The following is a 26068-nucleotide window of genomic DNA, read 5'->3' on the forward strand; positions in this document are numbered from 1 at the left end:
GAGAAGATTTGCTGGTACTGAAATGAGAAACTCTGCATGCCAGCGTTTTTACGTGAGACGGGTGGGCAAATATTACGGTAAACGGTGAAGCTGCTGCGGCGGGCAGCTATATACTGTTCTCGATCGTGTGCGCCTCCCTTTTTACATGGGGTCTAGCGGCCAGAAAATGTATCATACGATCAAAGTTTGGTGATGTACTGAACATTGGTGCCGAAAAGTTGTGTTTTCCGGGAATGTATGAACCAGTAAAAATAAGCATAACTTAGTTGGGTCATTTTTTGTGTTCTCGATTGCGAACGTTGGCGCTGGGAAAGCATACGTAATGAGAACACAACGAGATTCTACTGTACATGTGTTAGTGTATGAATCCCATGTAATGCAGGCATATCCCAATTTCAGTCAAAGATACGATAACTATAGCGCTTGCAGGTGAATTTCTAAGTTTGTATTCAACAGTGTTTTTGGAAAGAGAGTAATGTATGTTGTTCATACACCAGTTCTAAGAAAGGTTATCAGTGAATGTTACTCCTGAATATTTGTACACAGTTAACTTGCTTAAGCAGTGATGACACTAATTGTTATTCACGTTTTAGTGATCTTTTCTTGTGTTATACAAATGCAAACTGTTTTATTTTTGTTCAAGGCCATGCCCCATTCAACACACCATTTTAATGTGTTATGTAAGCTCAAATCAAGTTCTCATTATTTCATGAAATAACACTAACACGTAGTTGTTTGCGAGCAGTGTAATTTGTGTGCTAGTGCTACAACAGTGACAATGTCATTAGTGTGTAATTATTTATAGGTAAAACAATGGCCTAAAGAGGCTGCCCTGAGGCACACCGTATTTATCAGGAAGAGAGCTTGAGCTGTTCCCATCAATTGAAATAAACTGCTATCCAAGAAACAATAATATCAAGAAGATTAATATTTCTTAGTTTTTGATTAAGTTTACAGTGAATTACTCGATCAAATGCTTTGCTAAGATTTTAGAAAATGGCATCAATTTGACCATTAAAAGTTTCCAAAGTTTTTGCAAATGTATTGATTACAGTTATGAGCTGTGTTGTGGTGGAGTAAGCTTTCCTAAAGCCATGTTGACAACTTCTTAATATTGAGTTTTGGTCTAAGAATTCTGTGATATAGGTAGTGATAATGTGCTTAAATAATTTGCAGCATGATGAAGTTAATGATATCGGGCGATAATCTTGTAATGATGAGCAATCGCCCTTAAAAATAAGAGCAACACAAGCTGACCTCCAGTCGTTGGACACCTTTACAGATAACAAAGGCTCTGAACAGTGTCACAAGAAATGTACCGGTAATTTCAGGGTAGTGCCTAAGAAACATTCTTAATCTCGTGTGGGCCACACAGTGTCTTTGTTATAAAGTTCAAAAGCATGGATGCAGTTCCTTGATAGGAAAGTAATTTGCTTCATGTGCCTGGAGCATAGTAGGATCAGGCATGCTACTGAAACTGCACGAGAAAATACGCTATGAAAATAGTAATTTAAAAGTTCATTGAAGTCCGTTATAGAGGTTCCATTGATCGCTATCTCTGTCACAGGCTTCTTCCTGGGGCTTAAATGCACCAAAACTTTTTTTGATGCCCCCTTTATGAAGTTAGGCAACAGCATTTTAATGTGGTCTTTCGAGCTACGTACTGCAGACGTCGGCTTGGTTTGTAACTTATTGATTACTTCTGGCTGCACATGCTTTTTATTACTCCGTTTTATTTTCCACCTTAGCTGTAAGATATTATGCTTCATCCGTGGTGTACATTTGTTTGCTTTCTTTGATTGTTTAGCACAAATGTATTACTACAATGCCGACACATTCCAATAAACCTGGACTATAATGTTTATACACCGTTTCCTTCATTACTGAATTCAGTAAGGCTGGCATTCATGTATTCTACCTCACTAGCATCATCAGCTTTAGAGTAGTCTTTGAATCGACACATTCTAACACTTACAGCAAAAACAGGCTTAAAAATAGGTAATGACACAGCTACAAGTTTCTCATCTAAGAGACCCTCGTCAACTGACACAGCATAGTCAGAAAAGCCACAATTTAGTTACACCAGATCCAGTACTGTACTAGTAGAACCTTGAACACAAATACGTTCAGTAACTACTTTAAGTCATGTGTCAGCATAATATCAGAAATAGTAATAATATTTTGATCAACCTTGCAACCTGCCTGAAGTTGTTCCCAGTTAATGCTATATTAATTAAGATCACCCACAAACAAAAGGTTATAATGTTTGGCCTGGTAATTGGGTGTGGCACCAGGCAGTGTATAACATGCATACAGCACAAAAAAATGCCCCGAGCATGATAACCTAATGCAGTTGCACTCATTATCATTAACCTCATCAATATACGTCACTTCTATTTGATGCTTTACAAGAATAGGTCACCTCCACCCCTACTTGCTTTTTCCCTACAGAAGACTTCATAGCAGGAAGGGAAAACTAGCTCATTGCTTATCTTATTACGTAGACCAGTTTCTGTGATGACAAGAATATGAGCATTGTGTAGCAGTAACTGAATTTCCAGCGAATCTACCTTGTTAACTATACTGCGAGCATTTATTTAAGTTAGCGATAAATAATTGATTTTCTTTGCTTGAGCACACTTGGCTAAGGTATATGAAACTGGTTCTTTCTAAGGATAGAAAATTTGAAGCAGTACTTTAAACACTGTCAGTTGGCTTGTCTATTTATGCATATGGGCGTGTCATAATGTTATAGAGCAACTTGACCTTTCCAGCTCACTTTTCATACGGGTTCTTTATCATTCTTTTCCTTGTCCCAGACATAAGCGTCTTTGTTGATGTTCAACTTATCAAAGGATAAAGAAACCCAGTCGTGTTTTACCTGGTTTGTCTTTGCATTCACCTGTGGTTCCTTCCTGACGTCATAAACTCTTCAAGAAAAGTCCTCGCCAATTGAAATTCCTGTCTTTTAACTTGTAGCCATTTTTCACAATTAGAACTTGCCTCTTGAGTTCAGAAGCCTCAAGATAACTGGGCTGTTCTTGTTGGTTACCAGTTTGCCTAATCATTGGATGCCTTCCATAGGGGTTTCGTTGACTTCAAGAATGTTGTAAACAAAAATTTCTTAATGGCAGTCTCCAGTGATAGGACATTTTTACTTTCTGTTTTCAGGTATCCACCACAAATTATGAAATTAGATGTTTGTCTATTGTTTTCTAGCTTGTCAATTCTTTTTTCAAGCATCTTTTCCACATTATTACATTGATTTAGCTGTTCCTGGCATGAAGTAATCTTGTCGTCCAGGTTTGGTTGGGCATCTATTTTCTTCTCGATTTCTTTTAGCTGCTTCCAAATTTGAGCTAGTTTGATTGGGACCAGCGTTTGACTTATCATACCCTCCCCCCCCCTTTCCAGCAGTATTAGTTTTGTGAGAGAGGAAGCAATGACATTCAGCAAACAACATGGCCACACGTGTGGCAGCACCAGCAAAAAGGGGTCGCTTGAACAAAACATTTGCCATATTGTTTTTTTCCTGTACGGCAAGAAGCAAAGGGTTGTAAGCAATCCACATCCTTTTGGTCTGTGGCTGCCTAGTCTAAAGGCTAATCTTTTATAGGCACCCTGGAAGGTGTTGCATCATGCAGGCCCTGAGTGCAGTGTTCTGCGCCTGGTGACTTTGAGTGGCCTGGCAGCCTGGTAAATGTCAAATTCCAATTACTGGTTTCATGACAGTCAATATCGTTGTGGTCCTGCGCCAAATTAAGAGTTTGTGCTAACTGGGGGGGTTAGTCTTTGGGAAACCAACCAAATGCGCACATTTTTCCTCATGTTTGAAAGTTTGGCTGAACTTGGTTTGTCCTAACAGAAGTGTACTGTAGTTCCCACACATTGGGATAAAGCCAACACACTCAAAAAAAGCCACTACATATTCATGTCCTTGCCAAGATGCATCTGGCCCAACAACGAGCACCGAGTTTCTGCAGCAGTAGTAGACATCTGTTCCTTTGCCTATAACGACAGCGGTTATTGGTGGCATAGTACAAAGATTGTCCTGTTGGCCACAATCCTGTGTTTGCTATTAAAAGATCTGAGCTCTGTACTAACCAAACAATTACCCAGTGCATTTAATTTATTCAGTAATTTGACAACATAATAGTTAAACATTTTTTTGGCTGGTCCAGCGGAATATAAATTGATGGGTTGTCATGTGACATCAAAGTGGTCATGTTTTATGGGGTAAGCAGCGGTCATCGCAGCAATTTGAGAATACATTAAAAACATTATTCACATAAGATAATGACGGGCACTTTGTTCCAGCTGCTACACTTGTGAAACATAGAATCTGATGCTGCTTTCACCTCTTTACCAGAAGTAAAAGCCTAAAAACGTTTATAATGTGCAGAAGCATACTCAAGCAAGAAAAAAAACCATCACAAACATGTGGCAATCTATTGAATTTGTATATATCTTATGCTGTCACTATGCAGGATGATTTAGTGCCTGAAGGTGATATGGTGTGTAACAACTATTTTTTCATAGTTTAAACCTTAAGACATTTTATAGTGCATGTTTATTCTCTGCAGTGAGCATAGCATGAATTTAACCTGAAAAAGGCCTCTGCTCTTTGTGCTTGTTTTGCATAGTTGTAGGTATTACAACTTTACAAGTTACTTTGTTGGATCAAAACTGGAGAGCAGTACCTTAGTCTGAAAAATTGTAAGACCTCTGTGAAATCGTCCTTTATTTTCTCTTTAATATTGCTACAGGACCAGTGTTTCGGCTGACTTCCGATTACATCAAGAAGCAACTTGGGGCTTCTGCACTTGACACGTAAGCACTTTTGAATGGCCTTAGTGTAGTGCTCCAGTATTTGACAAGCTTTTGGCACTTTATTTTTTAGTGGATGATAGTGATGATCTGAACTTTGCTGCAAAGTTTGTGCCATGGTATTTGGGTAGGTGGTGCAGTAAGTGGTTATGTTTGTGCAGAGCCAATGAGTACCGCCTGTGCAACTGGTTGGGTCAGCAGGAGGACCGCAACAGAGTGCTTCTGTACCAGTGTGACAGCCAGATGAGCTCATGGACGCAACGCTGTATCCGGCAGGCAGACTGCATACTCATTGTGGCCCTTGCAGATCAGGAACCGCTTGTTGGGCAGGTGCGGTCAAAGTACCAGAGAAGGAACATAAAGCATTGTGCCAAAATCTGGCAGCACTTGACCCAAAACTGCAGCAAAATGAGTCTGTAAAGTGCTCCCATTTTGATGCAGTCTTGTGTCTGACACGTGCTGCATGCAAAAAATTATAAGCTAACACGGGAAAGAAAAAGTGTTTTGTGACTGCTAAAAGTGCTTTTTAAATTTTTCTTTTACTTATGACAGCATTGGTTGCCAGGCTGTTACAGGGTGGGTTTACAATACTTACACATAAAGCTTCAAAATTCAACTAATCGGAGCTCTTTGAACATTACACAGTGCAGCCCTATGTAGTTAAAACTAAAATTAAAACTTTAAAACAACACTCATATACACCTCAGGCTTGAGATAATACAAGCATATTTGGGACCAAGAAAACTGCTGTAAGAACAAAAAATCTCTCAAAAAGGCATGCAAGTACAATAACTTACAAGTTGAAAACCTGAAGTCCTGGAGTAACAAAAAATAAATATTTCCCACCATAATACCCTAAAGCAAAAAAAAATATTTAAATACAGCATATGTTTAACATGAAACCATTTCGGTAAAAAAGTTATTTTATAATATTGATCTTAAACATTCTTCAAACATTTCAGCTGTACTGCATTGCAAAACACTGTTTACTGCTGCTAACAGCATTTTAACCAGAAATGTGTAGATAAATGCTTGCCCAAATCTGATACATCCACTTGTAATAAAATAAAAACTGTATCATGTGCAAGAAATGGGCTAAGTTGAGGTGGGTGCAGATATTTTTTCAACTTTCAGCTCTTTCCCTACCATGGGGAAATGGGTGTTTTTTGTAGGTTACACTAATTTTTTTTTTCCAAAATGCTATTGCATCCAAAATTTTACACAATACATGAAAGCAAATCAGAATTAATCTGCTTTTCAGGCATACCATATTTATTAACGAGTTTTATTTCGCTAAAAAAAATATTTATTGCCAGACACAGGAGTGTTGAATAAAATTGAACAGAACTTTAAAGATATACTTATATCTTTAAAAAAAATGTTGTTCATGTGAGTGATAATTAAGCACATGATGATAAAAAGGTAGAGTATTGATCTTTGGCAAAGTGATCTAATGCAAGTCTCTAGGTCTAATGCTCGCTGACCTGCAAAAAAATAAAAAATAAAAAAAGCTAAGCCATCATCTGATAAAGCAGTGACAATGATGTTGCAGCCAACACTAGTTTGATCTCGTAATTCTAATTTTTATGCTGTTTTAAGCTGTTTTTCCGAAAATTACGAGGAATGTTTTGTGTGAAGTGAACAAAAACTGCGCAATTCTAGCTAAATAATAAGTTGCTGCATCGGGACAGTAGCCTAAGCAATACAAAACCAATCTGAGCAGTTTACTTATTTTAATCATTTGTGATTAGTGCATTTATATGCAGCTGTAGCACAGTTTAGGCCAGGCATTTTGGAGCCATTGCAGTAATGTGTAAAAGCAGAGCCAAGCATGTGCTTCAATGTTGTGTGTGACATGTGTATTATGGATTAGACTTGCAATGGTTGTATGTCCACAGCTTTTCTTTTTTAGGTGTCGCTTTCAGAATGAAACTTGGAGCTTTCTTTCTTCTTTTTATCAAGATGGCCTGTGGTATTGAAGTTATAAAGCTGTCTGGGGTACATTATCTCTCTTCACCTTTCTCTGGCAAATTAGCGAAAGAAATGGACACTAAACCAAATGAAGGACAGCACAGAAATTGTATAGTGTAAATGTATATTAAAATGAAAAGAAGTTATATTTGGCTAGAATGTATTGTTGCATTTCCAGGCTTGCTTGTGTTCATCGCAGTAGGATGATTCAGGTTCCAGCATGTAAATTTGCGACAGCACCATGCTTAGGAAACTAGCTGCACATAGGAAGCCGACAAACACTGACACCAAGGACAGCATAGGGGAAATTACTTGTGCTTAAAAAAGAAATAAAGAAGCAATAAATTAATGGAATCGTTTCTTTATTTCATTTATTAATAAGCACAAGTAATTTCCCCTATGTTGTCCTTGGTGTCAGTGTTTGTTGGCTTATGATATGACTAATAAAAATCGGGCCCCTCGGTTAACACCCTTTCTTCTCGTTTAGCTGCACATAGATGGCACATCAGTCTTCAAGTAATTATGTCTAAAAGGTGTTCTAGTTAGTGTTTCATATACATGTTTTGAGTAGGTTAATGGTAATGGCCAAGCAGTTTCTGTTGATTTCCTTCCACACATGTTTTGGGTTTGATGAGTTTGTGTGCTTTATTTTAGGGGCTATTTAATTTCAAGGTAATATGATGGCGATATTGTGTACTGTTATGTGTATAAACAATGTTGCAGTGTGTAATGTAAATGGTGTAGTACCATTTGGCTTTGTACCTTTTGACTGAATTGCTATAGTAAAGTGATTTTGCAGGGCCCACATTTTGTGAGGCAGGTTAAATAGAAGACAAGTGCTGTTATCACTAGTATGCTGGAAAATTAATTTAGCTAGTCAGTTTGACACTGTAGGGGTTGAAGGACGGGCTTCGGGATGAGAACCCAAAACTTGAGAGGGATTTATTCTACATTATATACAGGGTACGTGAGCGTCGATTAACAGTCGTACAGTCATTACGGGCCGGCAGCAACTCGGACGCTGCGGCCCGCGGCAAGAAGTTCGAGAGAGGTGAATCAGGGAATCAGGGCATGTCCCAGCATGCCAGGTCTCTCTGGAAGGCTTCTTATAAGCCCTTCGAGCACTGCAAGTCACGTCATGTTTGACCAATGGGAGAGTCCACTCCGATGACGCCACTTGCAGCCAATGGTAGGCGCCCGTGTCGTGGTGTCACACCTGGCGGGGCTCTCTGCTGTCTTGCCTCGCAGACTGGCAATCCACTTGTAGGCTGGAGAAGGAGCGGGGGGGGCGCCCGTGCACCTGCTTCATTGTCGGATGCCCACCTGCTCCCGGTGACTCGGCTCCGCAGTGGTGACAAATGCCTTCTTCAAAGACGAAGGGGGTCGATTGCGCTCCATTGTCCCAGGCCCCCTTCTAATCCCGGCGACGCACGAACTTGTTGCCTTAAACTTGTTTGCTCGGCCGCTTCTCTGGAATGCGCTTTCCTGCTTCCGCATTCCTCAATTAGCTGTGCTGCCACTCGAAGCGGTTTGGGGAACTCGAAGTAGCCTCAGGAACCAGCTCCATATCTAACAGCTCGTCCTCGCCCCGGTTGTTCTGAATGGCCGGTGAACTCAATTCGCTGGCCAGGAGGAACGCTGAAAGAAGCTGCAGGGTACTGGGGTCGAGCCTCATTTGACGAACTTCGGGATCCTTGGCCCTGGAGAACAGACGTCAAACAAACAAAACAGCACAGCGCTGCACCACGCGTAAGCGCAGGCTCTTCACCCCTGACTCGCCAGACTATTACTGAGTCAAAATCAACCCTGATCTTTTATTTCCCCAATTTCGACAACAGTTCCAACCACCCTTCCAAACAGCTATCCATTTCTCCTCGATTGCCGACAAGACCAGAGTACTATTGTTGTTGCAAAACAAAAGGGTCGTCGACGATGCAAACAACAAATGAAAACAGCCGAACATAACTTAAGTGGCCTAACTACACGAACAGCATGTTTCCAATCTATCGCAGTGGCGTACTTATTGCACGTAATGGTGCCACTGAACAATCTGGTCAACCTCACAAGTACGTAATCACAAGTGCACCAGCCTTGTGGTCACTAAACAGAACGCGTACTTGCATTGTAGGCAAACTTTTCATTCACGCTTACTCACGTTTCTTTCCTGAAAGTCCTACAGGACACGTGACATAAACGAACAATTAAACTCGCGGGACTTACACACTCCGCAGAACCCTTAAAATAATGCGTCTTAATAACTCGTTCCACGCATACTTATCAGAGAAGTCAGAATACGGCTGCCCTCACACACACACTAGCAACCCAGTCATAAAGTCTGCTTCCTTCCGTCCACACAGGACACGCGCAAATGGAACTAAGAACGCTTCGCCGTGCAAATCATGCACTCACTGAAAATCTACGCGCTTAACCTTAGTAAATTCAAAAACACTTAAAAAGAAAAGGTTAAATAACACACGCGCTTTACCATAGGCCTTTCGACGATAACCTTGACCTTCAGGTTACTCGCACACACACAAAAAAAAGCCTATCTACTTATTAATGAGCATCTCGCGAGACTACATGTTTACATAAAACGCATCTTTCAAATCTCGGAGCTTTCTCAAACGAAAACATAAACAAAGCTCAAACCTTACACATTGAAAGAAATCCTAGTCTCAAATCGCGAAAACTTTGCGATGCTCAAAAATAAAATACAAAACAACACGTTTTACTTCTACGGAAGCTCTCTTGGCCTCCCTTTTCAAACGCTTATGTCTGACTCATACTCTGAGCCGTCCTCGCGGTGGTCGCGGCTTGAAAGCTACTCTGGCTGCCGAGAGACAACAAAAGGGCTGACTAACTATCAGCTCCCCCAAGACGTTACGGTCTACTGCCAATTTGCGTCCCCCCGCCCCGCTTTCAACACGAACTCGATTGACCGCGTCGCTACTCCCCACCTGGTCTCGTCCTGCCACCTTGCGTTTCTTCGAACTGCACGCTGAGCTATAAAAAGAACTACGGAACGACGAGGAGCTTAACTGCCCCGTGCCCTTTGTCCGCGTCCGCGCAGAACATTCTTCGCGGTCCCCCTTTGACCGGTGGCTCGACCATTTTGGATGCGTCAACATCGTCCTAGACGACCGCACCTTCTTCCTCGCGCCCTGCCCTTTTGGGTTTCTCGCCATCTTTGGCGGCGCTACATTAATTACCGACTTTCGGTTTTTACCGCGCTTCTTTTTAAGGCGCTTTCTCTTTGCACTAGCCTTCATGTCGCCTTCTCGTGCCTCGTGCTGGCCGGTACACATTTCGTCGGCCCGGATCGGCCTCTTACCCGCGCAGTCTGAGTGATTTACATTTAAATCTACTCTCACTTTGCCTCGACTGGCGGACAGCCCAACCGACTCTGGCACAATGCAGCAGGCTTTACTCGAGATATGCAACTCGCACTCTTGCGAACTGCCCTCTACTGCATTGCCCAGCTCACGCTGTGCATCGACACACAGTCCGTCGGTCTCGATCGCTGTCTCACGCGCACAGTCTGAATGATTAATAACTGAATCATCCCTCTCTAGGCTACCTAAACTGGCGGAGAGCCGCACCGATCCCTGGACAATGCAGTTGTTCTCTCGTGAGCTACGGAGCTCGCCACCCCGAGAACTATTCTCAGCTGCATCGTCCAGCTCGCACTTCACTTCTGCACGCACCTCTGGCCTGACATGGGTGCTCGCTTCTGTCGGGACAGAAGTACCCTTTTCTCCGCTAGCAACCTCGCTAACATTACCAGCGACGCACACACGCGGTAACTGTGCCAATTTGTTCGCAGCTGGCCTAGCTGTCTCTACAGTCATCTGTTGGCACAGCACCTCGTCGCTCTCACTGCGGCCTTTACCGGCCTCTGTTGCCACTAAGGCATCGTTAGCAGCTAGCCTTTTCCCTTCACTTATGAATCTGCAGCTAATCTCACAGGCACTACTCTTCTCGTCAGCTTCTGGCGAAAATCCGCTAGACACTTGCTCATTCTTTCGCTCTGTACTTCCTACAGAATTCTCAGACAGCCGTTGTCTCTGTGCCAATAACTGATCACAATATTGTATCTCTTTGATCAGTGCTGCCTTCTCTCTCTCATACTTTTCCTCTTGCTCAAGCTTACGTTGATTCTCACGTTCGCGTGCCTTCTCACGTTCGTGACGCTGACACCTAAGAGTAAGTTCTTGAAGCTCCTGCTTCCGTTCATTCTCGCGTTCTTCACGCTTAAGCTCACTCCTAAGTTCACGACGCGCCCGCAAACGTACACGACGCTCTCGTTCCCGTGGCTCCTGTATCACTTCCCAAGCAAGCTCAATGCTTTTGTGATCATTGCCACTATCATTAATCGCCTTTATGATAGCTGGCGTTTCCATCCGTTCGTCCGCCTCAACTCCCAAATCGTCGCACACCAACAACAAGTCTAACCTCGTCAACCTTCTAAGATCCATGGCAGCTGCCCCGACAGGTGGTTAAAACTGTTTTCCTTAATTAATTTGTGCAAACACACAATGCAACAAATTCCCGATTCCCAGAACTATCAAAATTGAACACACAACCTTTGAGTCTGGCGAATCATAAGGAAAAAAACCACGCGCTCACTTACGGTTGCAGCACCCTGCCATCCGGTTCGTTCGTCCGCTGTTGCCGGTTCCTTCCGGACTCCCTGGGTCGAAGGCTCGCTCCTTCTTCGATACTCCCAGTCTCTTCGGACCTCTTTCGACGAAGGCTCTCTCTTCTTCGCTCTTCCCGGTTCTTTACGATCTCTCTCGACGAAGGTTGATTCGTAGCGCTGCCACCAGCTGATGTATTCGGAGGCGATCCTACCGCTGCCAACCAGATGTAGGGGTTGGAGGACGGACTTCGCGGATGAGAACCCAAAACTTGAGAGGGATTTATTCTACATTATATACAGGGTACGTGAGCGTCGATTAACAGTCGTACAGTCATTACGGGCCGGCAGCAACTCGGACGCTGCGGCCCGCGGCAAGAAGTTCGAGAGAGGTGAATCAGGGAATCAGGGCATGTCCCAGCATGCCAGGTCTCTCTGGAAGGCTTCTTATAAGCCCTTCGAGCACTGCAAGTCACGTCATGTTTGACCAATGGGAGAGTCCACTCCGATGACGCCACTTGCAGCCAATGGTAGGCGCCCGTGTCGTGGTGTCACACCTGGCGGGGCTCTCTGCTGTCTTGCCTCGCAGACTGGCAATCCACTTGTAGGCTGGAGAAGGAGCGGGGGGGGCGCCCGTGCACCTGCTTCATTGTCGGATGCCCACCTGCTCCCGGTGACTCGGCTCCGCAGTGGTGGCAAATGCCTTCTTCAAAGACGAAGGGGGTCGATTGCGCTCCATTGTCCCAGGCCCCCTTCTAATCCCGGCGACGCACGAACTTGTTGCCTTAAACTTGTTTGCTCGGCCGCTTCTCTGGAATGCGCTTTCCTGCTTCCGCATTCCTCAATTAGCTGTGCTGCCACTCGAAGCGGTTTGGGGAACTCGAAGTAGCCTCAGGAACCAGCTCCATATCTAACAACACCTCTACAGTTTCCATGACTGAATTAAATGTCTGATTTTTCTGAGACAGAAATGTGCCTTGTTAGTGCATTTCGTGGATTTCTTGACTTCTCACTTGAAATTTGAATGGGTCTCAGAGCTTGCATTACAACCTCATTATCAGGTGGTTCTATTACTGTTTAGTGGCTCATAAGATGCACAGTTAGGACAATTACTTTAGTGTGAGTGGTATAAAACTATTCCTTGGTTCCTAACTGTGAATGTTTAGCTGCAAGGTGTTTTTCACCCGTGCTTATCCTCCACCTGCTTTGCATTATAGATAGCATTTGCCATTGGTGTGTGTAACCTCTTCTCGGAACTCTGCTGACAAAAAATTGCATTCTTTAACCTCAAAACAAGCTGATGGATCCCTTCCTAATGTGGTCTTTTGTCTTTTAAAGCTTGGGTAAGTAATGTGTGAAAGAATCACTACCAGTACTTTTTTATATGGCACAAAGTACTTTTGCATAACTTCCCTTGGTCATCAAACATCATATTTAGTCTCAGTGATGCTTGTAGTTTAATTGTGCAAAATCACTATTTACTACATACATTATTTACGTTCTCATTTCTTTTTACAGCTGGAGAAGCAGGCAGAAAACATAGCACAGCGGACCCAGAAAGAGCTTGTTCTCCTGCACAGGGATGGTGCAGACAAGCCACGCAATACAGTGGCCTGGCTAAACATGCGCTCCTGGTGTTCCTCTCACCATCACATTCGATGCCCTAAACGCATGTTCATGCGCCACTCACCTTCTCGAATTGTAAGCACCAGCCAATATGTTTACAATGTTGGCATAGGAAATAGCTAGATGCATGGGAAATAGCAAATACTCGAAATTGAATATGAATCGAGTAGTCTTGGTTATTTGATTTGAGAATTCGTTATTCGAAATTGTTGAATACAGTCAACTTCAATTAATTCGATTATACGGGACCAACCAAATTGATCAAATTATCTGGCTGCTCAAATAAGAACAGGCATCAAAAACATCCTAACACAACACCATTTTGGCAGCAATTTTAACTCGCCTCTGAATCGAATGCGCACTTAGTTTTTATGTGCTCATGCTACAAAACACAGTGCACTCAATTCTAACGCATGCTAGGTTTTATAAAAAAAAAAATTAGTATGCCTTAAAGTCCGCTGATCACAAATAAAATGAAAGCTGTAGTTTGCCTTCATAAATGTATATTTATCTGCACTTAAGTCCTTTGTTGTAGATATCAAACAGCCTTTTATCGTTATGCTCGGAGTCTACAACATTTTATCCTCCATGCAGTTCACTGTGTTTACTAATTTGTTTCTTGAACTCCGCAACAGTCATGAATGGCATAGTTGCGTACACCTAGACTCAGCACTTCATGCGCTCGTCCTGTGATGCTTGCAAGTATACTGAATGCCGAAAACTTGTGATATGACTGTTACCACCACATAAGCACATAAAGTAAGTTATATTTTAAAATGAGCCTTTGTAATTGAAGTTTGATAACGCTGCACTGTCATCATTACTCGATGTGATAACTCCTGCTGCTATCTTGTGCTTGCAGTGACGATAATGCTTGATCTGACTGTAGGCTATTTCTAATGCTGCAAAGATGGGTTCAGTTTCATATAAACTGCAATGTGCAGGCAATTTACAGACCCGTTTTCATGGAAAAAAGTGCACATTAGAATCAGAAGAATAGTAGTCATTGTGAACTGTAGTTTTCACTTTGAAATCGGTCAAAGGTACGCCAAAAATGCATTTTTGGTGGGAGAAAACGTGTCCTCAATGCTTTCACTGACCTCTGAGCACTGTGAACACTGATGCTGCCGCTGTTTGGGTCACAATTAGGTTGACTACTTATTGGGTTCTTCCCAGTCAAGCCTGAAATTTTCTGGTGAAGGCCAATTTCAGGATAGAAATAACAAAAGTTTGGGCCCATATAAATGTGTGAGGGCCGACCAGGACCTCTGACCAGGACATAATCAATGGAAAAATTGAATTAACTGGAGTCAAATTAATGAAAGTGTACTGTATTCATTTCTCTTTAAATATAAGGAATAAGAGCAGTTACTGGAGCTTGAAGGGAGGCAGGCCGATAGCAAGTGGTGACTGCTCTAATTGATTCTGCTAGGACAAAGCCGAGGTTGTTGTGCAGAGGCAGCAGTATCTGAGTGAATACATGAGACAGATAACTCCTGATGAATAATTTCAGATTATATCATATAAGAATGCCACGCTCTTAGGCAACTTATGAATTTGTAGTCTAAATTTAAACAAATCAAATTATTATTTTCCAGTCTCACTGTCCTTTCACCCCTCTAAACCAACTTGCAGTGCTATGGTATTACACTTATGTCCTTCAACAAGCAGCACATTTCATGTATCTGTTGAGGTGTTGTTTTCTTGTTCTATTACTGTTTTGTTACAATGTGCCATATAACTGAAAGCAGTTGTTTGTTATTCATGAGCTTCTCAGTTCACTGGCCATCCAGTTGGGAACATGCTGTGGCAGATAAGTAATTTTTTACCAAATAAATGGCCACGTAAATATTTGGCCTTGTTTAGAAATGAGAAAAAATTATATTTTGTAGGTTCTCAAATCTGCTCTTGGGACAATGGAAGGACAATACAGTAGTGTGAACAATTACAAGGGCATTTATTGCACCTTTACTACACCAATGCCAGCTAGCTGAATCACAACCAACAGAACATGCCAATGGGCACTGACGAATCGAGGAAGTTCGACTCACCGTGACAGGATAGCGAGCGAGTATGTTCGCGCCTATGCTGGACAACGAGGCCTAATTGTTTGCGTGTACAGTCATGTGAACGGCGTTGATGGTTTGAACAATCGAGTTCATCCATCCCAGTGCCCCGCTCCAAAGCCTTTCTCTGGAAAGTCCCGTAAAGTGTGTCGGCGCACGCACGAAACGTCTGTGCAGTCCAGCGACCCCAAGCCAAACAAGCTATTTCCGTTTGTGGCTGACTAACCCCGCCATTAAGTGGCGTTAGCAGCGCAACACTCGCGCCATCTCTCGCACTAGTCTGCAACTACACTGACCACTGCCAGCGCCCAGCTAAGCGAGCAAGCTGGATTACAGGAAATGCGAGAGCCTTGCGGGGGAAACAACATCAAGGGACGTGTGGGAGTCAAGCGTCCCCACAATTTAAGTCTTTTTTTTTCAATATTCATAATATACAGTTAAACATTGATTAGCGAACTTCAGCACAAAATTCTCGATATAATGAAGTATTTAACTTTTTATAACTTGTCCATAGAACACCATGTATTTAGAACCGCAATATAACGAAACTTCTTTAAATGCGCTTTTTTCATTTCACTGCCACTGCGATGGAATTCCAAGACAATAAATGGAAACTTCCGTGGGCACAGATGGTCAAATGTTTTAATTGCAAGTGGCTGCTTGCGAACGCACCTCTAAAATCGCACACCGCGCATCAAAGAGTGACCACCAAAGCAAAAAAATGTAACCTTCACTATTAAGTCCAAGTGTGATAAGACCTTATCATGCCCTGCGTGATGTATGCTTTGAGAGCGAGTGAAAGCGTGCGAGGGCTATACGAGAAGGGTGATGGCTTGAGGAGTGCTATCTTCCCACGCGAGCAAGGGTTAAAGGGACGGGAGGGGAGCAAGCACGCAGTTATTTAATTGAGCACCTGCACGAGGATCAGGTTTTTTCAGTGTTGGGTCTTCTTCATAGGCAATGCACCCCCAGTGTCACATTCTTTTTTGAGGTATTATTATTACCAGTGCGGTCTCGTTCAGAAAGACTTCTCCAATGCATGAGACAGACAGCCGAGACCGTGAACTGCTTGATCTACCTCCCTCCAGACACAACTAGTGAATTCGCAGTAAGCGCTGAAAGTTTTTTCATTTTCAAATTTCTTCTCTTTTTTTTCCACACTACTTTTAAGTGCTGTTCAATTCCGCTGAAAATATATTGTGCATCTAGCCGTGTTCATGGCCACTTGCATATGGGAGACTCCGAAACCACAATGTTAGAACCATTGAGAAATACTATGCCATGCCACCTGCCGTGATCATCAAAACCCATATACCACGGATAATTCAAGCATATTTTGAGGCATTTCAGATATACTAAATGGACTTAAACTGACTCTAAAGGCATGCCTCACGCTGACTTTCTAGGATGTAGAAGTGACAGGTAGAGTAAAGTGCAGTGATCATAGGTTAGTGAGGGCTAGGATTCAGCTCAATATGAAGAGAGGAAGAGCAAAATTGGTCAAAAAGCTGGTCAATCTAAAGGTGCAGTAAGGGTAAAAGCAGGCAAATTCAGGCTGGTACTTGCAAACAAATATGCAGCCTTAGAACAAAGATGATGGTGACATAGAGCTAATGAATGAAACCGTAACTAGGCTGGCTTCAGAGGCAGCAACTGAAGTGGGCGGCAAGGGACCAAGGCAACCAGTAGGCAAGCTCTCCTAAGTAACAAAGGACCTAATGAAGAAACAAGAAAGAATGAAAGTGTCCGACTCAAGAGATAAGATAGAATTCGCGGAACTGTTAAAACTGATCAACCAAGTGAAAATAAGTGATATTCGAGAAAGACTGAGGAAGAATGAGAAAGACTGAAGAAGCCGTAAAAAATGGACGCAGCCTGAAATCAGTGAGAAAGAAACTTGGCATAGGACAAACCAAGATGTGTGCACTGAAAGATAAGCAGGGTAATATCATCAGCAATCTCAAAGATATAGTAAAAGAAGCGGGAGAATTCTGTACTGACCTGTACACCACCCAGAGGAGTCAGGATACCTCAATTAGAAACAGTAATGAACAGGATACAGAAACTCCTCCTATAAATAACAATGAGGTGAGAAGGGCCTTGCAAGACATGAAACGAGGAAGAGCGGCAGGAGAAGATGGAATAACAGTCGATTTAATCAAAGATGGAGGAGACATACTGCTTGGAAAACTGGCGGCTCTTTATACGAAGCGTCTATCGACTGCAAGGGTCCCAGAAAACTGGAAGAATGCAAACATTAAACTAATCCACAGAAAGGGAGACGGTAAAGAATCGAAAAATTATAGGCCTATTAGCTTACTCCCAGTATTATATAAAATATGTACCAAAATTATCTCCAATACAATAAGGGCAACACTGGACTTGAGTCAACCAAGGGAACAGGCTGGCTTCAGGAAGGGATACTCAACAATGGATCACATCCATGTCATTAATCAGGTTATAGAGAAATCTGCGGAGTACAATGAGCCTCTCTGTTTGGCTTTCATAGATTGTGAAAAGGCATTTGATTCAGTAGAGATACCAGCAGTCACAGAGGCATTACGTCATCAAGGAGTACCAGAACGCTTACGTAAATACCTTGAAAAATATCTACAGAGATTCCACAGCTACCTTAATTCTACACAAGAAAAGCAGGAAGATACCTATAAAGAAAGGGGTCAGACAGGGAGACACAATCTCTGCAATGCTAATCACTGCGTGCTTGGAAGAAGTATTCAAGCTATTAAACTGGGAAGGCTTAGGAGTAAGGATTGACGGTGAATATCTCGGAAACCTTCACTGTGCAGATGACATTGTTCTATTCAGCAACTGCAGACGAATTACAACGAATGATTGAGGACCTTAACAGAGAGTGTAAGAGTGGAGTGTAACATTGATATGAAGAAGACAATGATAATGATGAACAGCCGGGCAAAGGAACAAGAGTTCAAGATCGCCAGTCAGCCTCTAGATTCTGTGAAGGGGTACGTTTACCTAGGTCAAATAATCACAGAGAACCCTGATCATGAGAAGGAAATTCATAGAAGAATAAAAATTGGTTGGATCGCGTGCGGCAGACATTGTCAGCTCCTGACTGGAAGCTTACCATTATCATTGAAAGGAAGGTGCACAATCGGTTCATTTTACCAGTCCTGACATATGGGGCAGAGATTTGGAGACTGACAAAGAAGCTTGAGAACAAGTTAAGGACCGCTCAAAGAGCAATGGAACGAAGATTGCTAGGCATAACGTTAAAGGGGCACTAAAGGGAAATGCTAAGTTGACGTAGACTGTTTAAATACCATTCCACAAACATCGCAACGCTTGTTTCGTGCCAAGAAAAGACTTAGTTTACGACAAAATTGTATCTGAAGGGTCCGAATACCTTTTTCGAAATTGAAATCTCCAGCCACCCAACCGAGGGAGTGGTGACATTGCATATGCCATCACCCCCCGCCCCCTTTGCTGCCGTCGGTGAGTAAAACGGTACCTGACAGATGGCGGCACCAAGCCAAGAAAGAGCGGTGGTGGCTTAGACCGTTCGGGCATCCCACGACATCAAATGAAAGTTGGATTCCTGTTAGCTTCGCGAGCCAATAAAACCACTGCAGCACTACGCGATCAGGAAAGTACCGGAACGCAAAAGCGTGGGCGGCGCAAAACCGAACGAAAACGAAACCTTTTGACTGCCCACGTTGCTGTCAACGGTAATTTAAATGAGTTCCTTTTTCTAAGCATGAGATGGAACTACACAATAATACAATACGAGGATGTTTTTTACATTAAGTAGTTGAGTACTATTGACAGAATTTAAATGAGGAGTGCTTTCGTCATCGGGCAAATGCTTGAATGTCCCGGGGGTCTCTAATCATTTCCTGCATTTACCTCGATTTCTCGATTATTAAGGCTCTGTTCGCAATAATATTGACGCTTTAGAGATTCTCGAGCACTAATCTCTCACTTTAGCTTGACTTAGTATTTGCCTTTAGTGTCCCTTTATGAGACAGAAATAGAGCAGTTTGAATCAGAGAGCAAATAGGTATAGACGATATTCTAATTGATATCAAGAGAAAAAAAATGTAGCTGGGCAGGTGATGTAATGCGCCGGTTAGATAATCGTTGGACCATTAGGGTTACAGAATGGATACCAAGAGAAGGCAAACGCAGTCGAGTACAGCAGAAGACAAGGTGGAGCGATGAAATTAGGAAATTCGCGGGCGCTAGTTGAAATCGTTTGGTGCAGGACAGGGGTAATTGGAGATCGCAGGGAAACGCCTTCATCCTGCAGTGGACATAAAACTGGCTGCTGTTACTGCTGCTGCTGCTGCTGCTGCTGATGATGATGATAAAACGAAGACAACAGATTATTTTTGATTATGTGAAGGGAACAAATGACCTGGATAATGGCAAATGTACTATTGGTATGGTTCTCACATTCCTATCTTCGTTTTCTATCTCCTACCTAGTTCCATGTTGATGTGCAAGCTTCTGCAATGGTACCACCGTATAAGGGTCAGAATTCGGTGTGGTTGAAGTTGCTTCTTTGGACAAGCCGTCATCTTCCGAGTCCACGCTTTGTTTATATTAGGAGTCAAAAAAGCCGCCTTCTAGTAAACGGTTGGTTTCATGCAAGCAACCATCTTAAATTTATCACGCGCTCACATTCAAGGAAGGAGCATTTTCGTTTATTCACACTCGACCAGACAAAGCAAAGAGAGCGACACATTGACACTTGTATTCTATGCAGATGACAACAACGATGGGGGCATTAACGGGCTCCGTCTGGTAGGTCAGAGAGATTGGGTGAGGACGAAGAAGGTGTGCCTCTGTTCCGTTTGTTTTTGAACAGGTTGTTCTGTTATTCTTGAGGAACGTCTCCCTGTCTTCTGTCAACGTTGTACTGCGACACTGGTGGAGGTGCTGGGTACTGACCTCGCCTGATGCTCCAGAGTCCTTCTGGGAGTCGTTCAACTAGCCTGGACGCATTGTCACCAGTTAGGACACCCGTACATCGCTTTAGTCGTCGACTGCTAGACCTTGCCCCGGAGTTCTTTCCTCATCAACCATGTCTCCCTAGGAGCTCCACACATCTCGCAATGGCTGAAACCAGCCCACCGCAAGCACCCCAAAGCAGCCAGTTTCCCAGTCCACAACAGGCAACTGTCCTGCATCCGCTGGTTCCCGATCACTATCACGGTGCAGTCTTCGAAGACATTGAAGACTGGCTTGACAAGTATGAACACGTTGCGCAGATTAACCAGTGGACTGAGCAGCAAAAACTCTCCCACGTCTATTTCGTCCTTGGTGACAGTGGCCGTACTTGGTACGAGAACAGTGAAGCTAGCCTAACAACATGAAATGACTTTTGGCAGAAGATCACGAATACTTTTGCAAGTGCCGACCGACGCAAATGTGCCAAGCAAATGATGGAGCTACGGGTGCAACAACCTGATGAGTCGGTCACAATGTTCGCCGAGGACATGGCCAGCCTCTTTCGTAGAGCCTACCCCAATATGATTGAAGATAGGAAGTTGTGCTACCTCATGCGAGAGGTGTAAAAGAGCAGTTGTTCGTGGGGCTTGTGCAGAGTCCACCAGTCACCGTCGCTGGCTTTATCAAAGAGGCTATGGCTATTGAGCGGGCCCTTCATCAACAGTGCAGGCAGTATGATCGACTGTCCACCAGCACCACAATCAATGCTGCCACAGGGACTGCTGAGTGTCAGAACCCCTTGCATGAATTCATCAGAGAGCTCGTCAGAGAGGAAGTGCAAAGGATTCTGACACCAGCATTGGATAAACCCGTAGCCTCAATTGCCGAAGTAGTGCATGACGAAATCAGGCAGGAGTTCCCAGCGGCCGATATTCAAGACCACCAGCGTCCCATGAGTTGCGCCGCTGCTGTCAGATGCTGTCTGCTTTGACACCGCATGTGATTGACTGTCTTGTTGATGAAGGGCTATCTGACCACAAAATGGTTATTCTGTCCATGAACATGTCATCGTACCCTTTGCACCAGGATTCAAGCATCCAATATCTAAACTTTCAAGCAGCTGATGATGTTAGTGTCTTGGATTACCTTGAAAGGTCGTTTGATAACTTTGTGTCTGTTTATGAATCCAATGGTGGCACTGACGATCTCTGGGACTTTTTTTTCAAGGTTACGATGCATTGCATTACGCGATTTATCCCTATAGGCGTCAAAAAATGTAAACGAAATAACCCATGGATTACAAGGGAAATAATACATGTCAATCGGAGGATAAAAAGGAAACGAAAAGCTTGTTGTCGAGATCCTAGCACCCAAAACAAGACTTTGCTTCATAACATGAAGCTCGACTTAAACCGTCTGATTAAGGAATCCAAGGAGAGATTCTTTAATGTAACACTGAAAAATTTCCTTCATAACGCACCTACTAAATTTTGGAGATATGTGAACCCTTCTAAAAAACAACACAAAGACGAGGATGAAAGGATTAACCAAGAACGTACAGAAAATTTCAATTCCTTTTTTTCCTCCGTGTTCACCAATGATGATGGCACACTTCCGTACTTTCGTGACACCTCTGACCGCCCTTCAGCATCTGACCTTCTCATCAACGAGGCAGGAGTCCTGAACCTTCTTCTGCGCATTAACATTAAGAAATCCCCCGGCCCCGATGGCATCCCGAATGAGTTCCTATATAGGTATGCTCCATGGGTTGCTAAATATCTTACCATAGTCTTTCAATCTTCACTCACCCAGGGAACATTTCCTACAGCCTGGAAGCAAGCTAAAATAATTCCAGTTCACAAAAGTGGGAGCACATCTGAGGTAGGAAACTACAGGCCTATTTCTCTTACGAGTACCTGCTCCAAGCTACTTGAGCATATAGTTTGTAAACATCTGTCAAATTACCTGGAAGCTTACGAGTTATTATCACCAGCACAACATGGTTTTCGCAAGAGGTTGTCTACAATAACGCAGCTTGTTCAAACCGTTCACGATCTTTCACAAACTTTAAATTGCCGAGGACAGGTCGACCTAATTTTTTTAGACTTCGCCAAAGCGTTCGACAAAGTATCACATCCTAAACTCCTCTTAAAAACAAATGAAATATTTAGAAATCCAAATATTACTAAGTGGCTTAAATCCTACCTTCAGTCTCGTGAGCAGTATGTTGAAATAAACAAAATTAAATCCATGCCCAAACCAGTTTTGTCTGGAGTACCCCAAGGCAGTGTCCTGGGTCCCCTTTTATTTCTTATATTTATTAATGATTTGCCTTCCGATATAACTGTTCCACTAAGGTTGTTTGCAGACGACTGCGTCATATACAATAGGATCGGATCTTTAAGTGACCAGTTAGAACTTAATAACAATTTACAAAGAATATTAAAATGGTGTAATGAATGGCAAATGTCACTGAACCCAGTAAAATCAGTTTGTATGACCATAACAAGAAAGAAGGTGCCTTTGTGGTACAAATACAGCATAGGTCCACTGGAACTTAAAAGAGTAACAGAATATAAATATCTAGGACTAATATTTACTCAAGATTTGAGATGGAATGCGCATATCAATCAGGTATGTAGCAGAGCAAATAAAGTCTTATGGGGTCTCAGGCGAAGACTGTATAGCGCAACTCCTGAAGTGAAAAGCTTGGCATATAAAGTATTAGTAAGGCCAATTATTGAATACGCCAACATTGTATGGGACCCACACACTGTAACCAACCGTCATAAATTGGACAGAGTTCAACGACTCGCCTCCAGATTCATATTTAATAAGTATCGGCGCGTGCACTCTCCTACAGAACTATGCAGACGTGCAAACCTCTCCGCTTTAGAACTAAGGACTAAGTTTGACCGGCTGAAATTTTTCTACCTAATTGTTCATAACCAGGTTAAACTTAATTTCACTGATTTCTGTATAATTTCACCAGATCAACGCTCCAGACACAAGCACAGTTTATACATACACCCGCCAGTTACACGGAATGATATATTCAAGTATAGTTTCTTTCCTAGGGCAATCAAGGAATGGAACAAATTACCCAATCCACTTGTCACATGTTCCTCTGTCAGTGCTTTTACTGCTGGTTTAGAGAATCTTATTTTTCCGGATATGACTGCCTCATAGCATTTGTTTCTGATGCGCATATTACGAGTTTTTTTTGTCTTTGATCACTGCATGTCACTTTTTACAGATACTGCTATTGTATTGTTCTTTGTTCAACATGTACCGATATTTTGTATATGTGTTGTATTTATATCCACTCCTGTAATGGTTCATCCTTGGACTGACAGTATAAATAAACAAACAAACAAACAGATGTCTACCACCCGTAAGAACCATACCGCCGTACCGCCAGCCTCCGACAGGCGCTTCTTGGTCGCGGCCGCAAGACGAGGCTTCGAGGCACACACCCATTATGCCGCTGTAGTCAAACCACCAGCCGTCGTTCGCCGTGCCTTGGTCAATGGCGCAAAACGACGCTACGGGATGGCTGCAATTTCGGAGAACCGATGTATGGCGGACCGTCGATAGGCGGCCACTCTGTTTTCACTGCAGAGGCGCCGGCCATATTTCGCGTCATTGCTGGCATCGCGACACAACATTTCGACCTCTTCGTCCGTGGTCCTATGGTTGACGTGCAAATGACGACTCCATGCTACGCCGCGAAAGTGCTGCTTTTCAGGGACCTCCAATAGCGCAGCCGAATGATGAATTCGTGCCCAATGAGAGGTCCGATTTGGTTGTCGGTTGAGCTCTCCAACCCCTCCACGACAGATGGCTTCACCTACTGGACATACTTTTGCTGACCTCCTAGGAAGAAGGTCGCCCAGCCCACGCCGGGGGAACTAAAGGTGGCGACCTCTGGGGGTAAGGTTGCAGGCCCGCCACAAGACAGTAAAAAGCCTCCCAACACTCCTGCTGCAGAACGCTGGGAAGCCAATAAACACCAAAGAAATTGTGAGTGCCGACATTGAGCCGGTAACAGTGTTAGTCGACACTGGTGCCGACTTCTCTATAATGAGCCAGGAACTCGTCCTCCGCCTGAATAAAGTAAAGACGCCATGGACGGGACCTCATATTAGGATGGCAGGCGGCCAACTACTGATGCCTACTGGAAAATGTACTTCTAGAATTAACATTGGGGATTCTTCTTTCATGGCCGCTTTAATTGTTCTTCCTGTGTGCTGTAAGGATTTGATTATTGGAATGGATTTCCTAAAAGAATATGGCGCTGTAATTAACATCCCGGACCACTTGGTAACATTTTATAAGAGCCCTGGTTTAGTCCATTGCTTATCGCACAACACCACTCCTTTCGTCTAAGAGAAGACGACGTTGTCATCCCACCTCTATCATGTACCCTTGTTTCGGTAGCATGTGACGTACCGTTTCATTGCGAAGGAGTTGCCGACCAAATAACCGCATTGTTGTTCATTCATAGTATCTCGGTAGCACAAGGAATTGTAAATGTCACCGACGGGTGCACGAACCTGTTGCTAACTAATTTTAGCACAGACCGACGGCACCTTCCACAGGGCATGGCTATAGCTTATTTTGATGGTGTTGCGGATGTTTGCATCTGCTGTTCCCTACTTGAAGAAGTGCCTGCGCAAGACTGAGCTCCTGACTTCACGTCAGCACTGCTTTGTCTCCACACGAACGAGAACGGGTTCTTACGCTACAGGCCAATTTTAACCACTGCTTTGTGTCGACGGCCAGCATCGGTTGGATGCCTCTTACAAAACACCAAATAATTACAGAGGATATGGCAAGACCAATTCACCAAAATCCTTATTGTGTTGCTCCCAGAGAATGTGAAGCCATACAACAACAAGTGAAAAAAATGCTTGGAGACGACGTGATCCAACCATCAATGAGTCCCTGGGCATCTCCTGTAGTTCTAGTCAAGAAAAAAGGCGGCAGCTTGCATTTCTGTGTGGACTACCGAAAACTAAATCAGGTGACAAAGAAAAGTGTGTACACGCTTCCCCGTATAGACGATTCACTCGACAGGTTTCAACACGCACAATACTTCTCTTCGATGGACTTAAAAAGCGGATATTGGCAAATCGGGGTAGACCCGAGAGACCATGAAAAAACTGCTTTTGTGACGCCAGAGGGCCTATATGAATTTAAGGTCTTGCCTTTAGGCTTGTGCTTTGCCCCTGCTATGTTCCAGCACCTCGTGGACACTGTGCTTTCAGGCCTGAAGTGAAAAACCTGCTTGGTGCACCTTGATGACGTCATCGTGTTCTGCGCAACGTTTGAAGAACACCTTGAACGGCTTGAAGCGGTTCTGCAGTCCATTCAGTCCGCTGGCCTCGCCCTAAAACTGGAAAAGTGCCGCTTTGGCTTTGTGGAACTCCAGTTTCTTGGTCACATCGTCAGCCATGCCAGTGTCCGCCCGGATCCTGAAAAAATTGCCACCGTTGCACAGTTTCCCGTACCATATGATAAAAAGGCTGTCAGGCACTTCCTCGACCTCTGTGACAATTACCGGTGGTTTATTGCAAATTTTGCTCGCATTGCGTCGCCGTTAACTTGCCTCACGAGAGATGACATTGCTTTTGTATGGGGCAACGAAGAGCAAGGTGCATTCAATGACTGACAGCAACGTCTCCAGACACCTCCAGTGCTTGCTCACTTTGATGAGACCACTCCTGCATTGCTCCACACTGATGCCAGCAATGTTGGCTTTGGAGCTGCTCCTGTGCAGCAGCAGGAGAACACAGAAAGAGTGCTTGTCTACGCAAGTAGAAAACTCTCACGCACAAAGGCTAATTACTCCACAACTGAGAAAGAATGCCTCGCCGTGGTATGGACGGTCATAAAATTTCGCCCATATTTGTATGGCCGCCACTTCACAGTTATCAGCGACCACCATTCACTCTGTTGGTTGACAAACATTCAAGATCCTTCTGGACGACTGGCGTGTTGGAGCCTA

At 43.5% G+C, this 26068-nt stretch overlaps 1 protein-coding gene across 11 annotated transcripts in view; it reads left to right on the plus strand.

The window, feature by feature from the left end:
* Positions 1–26068, plus strand: part of sws (patatin like phospholipase domain containing sws) — a 281522-nt gene that overhangs the window by 156441 nt on the left and 99013 nt on the right. For all 11 annotated transcript variants that reach the window (XM_070522534.1, XM_070522554.1, XM_070522558.1 and 8 more), the window contains exons 21-23: positions 4767–4830; positions 4989–5157; positions 12953–13135. In XM_070522534.1, the coding sequence (XP_070378635.1) occupies positions 4767–4830; positions 4989–5157; positions 12953–13135 (416 nt within the window). The remainder of the gene's footprint in view (positions 1–4766; positions 4831–4988; positions 5158–12952; positions 13136–26068) is intronic.

The sequence above is a fragment of the Dermacentor albipictus genome, chromosome 1 (assembly GCF_038994185.2).
Source record: "Dermacentor albipictus isolate Rhodes 1998 colony chromosome 1, USDA_Dalb.pri_finalv2, whole genome shotgun sequence".
NCBI lineage: Eukaryota > Metazoa > Arthropoda > Arachnida > Ixodida > Ixodidae > Dermacentor > Dermacentor albipictus.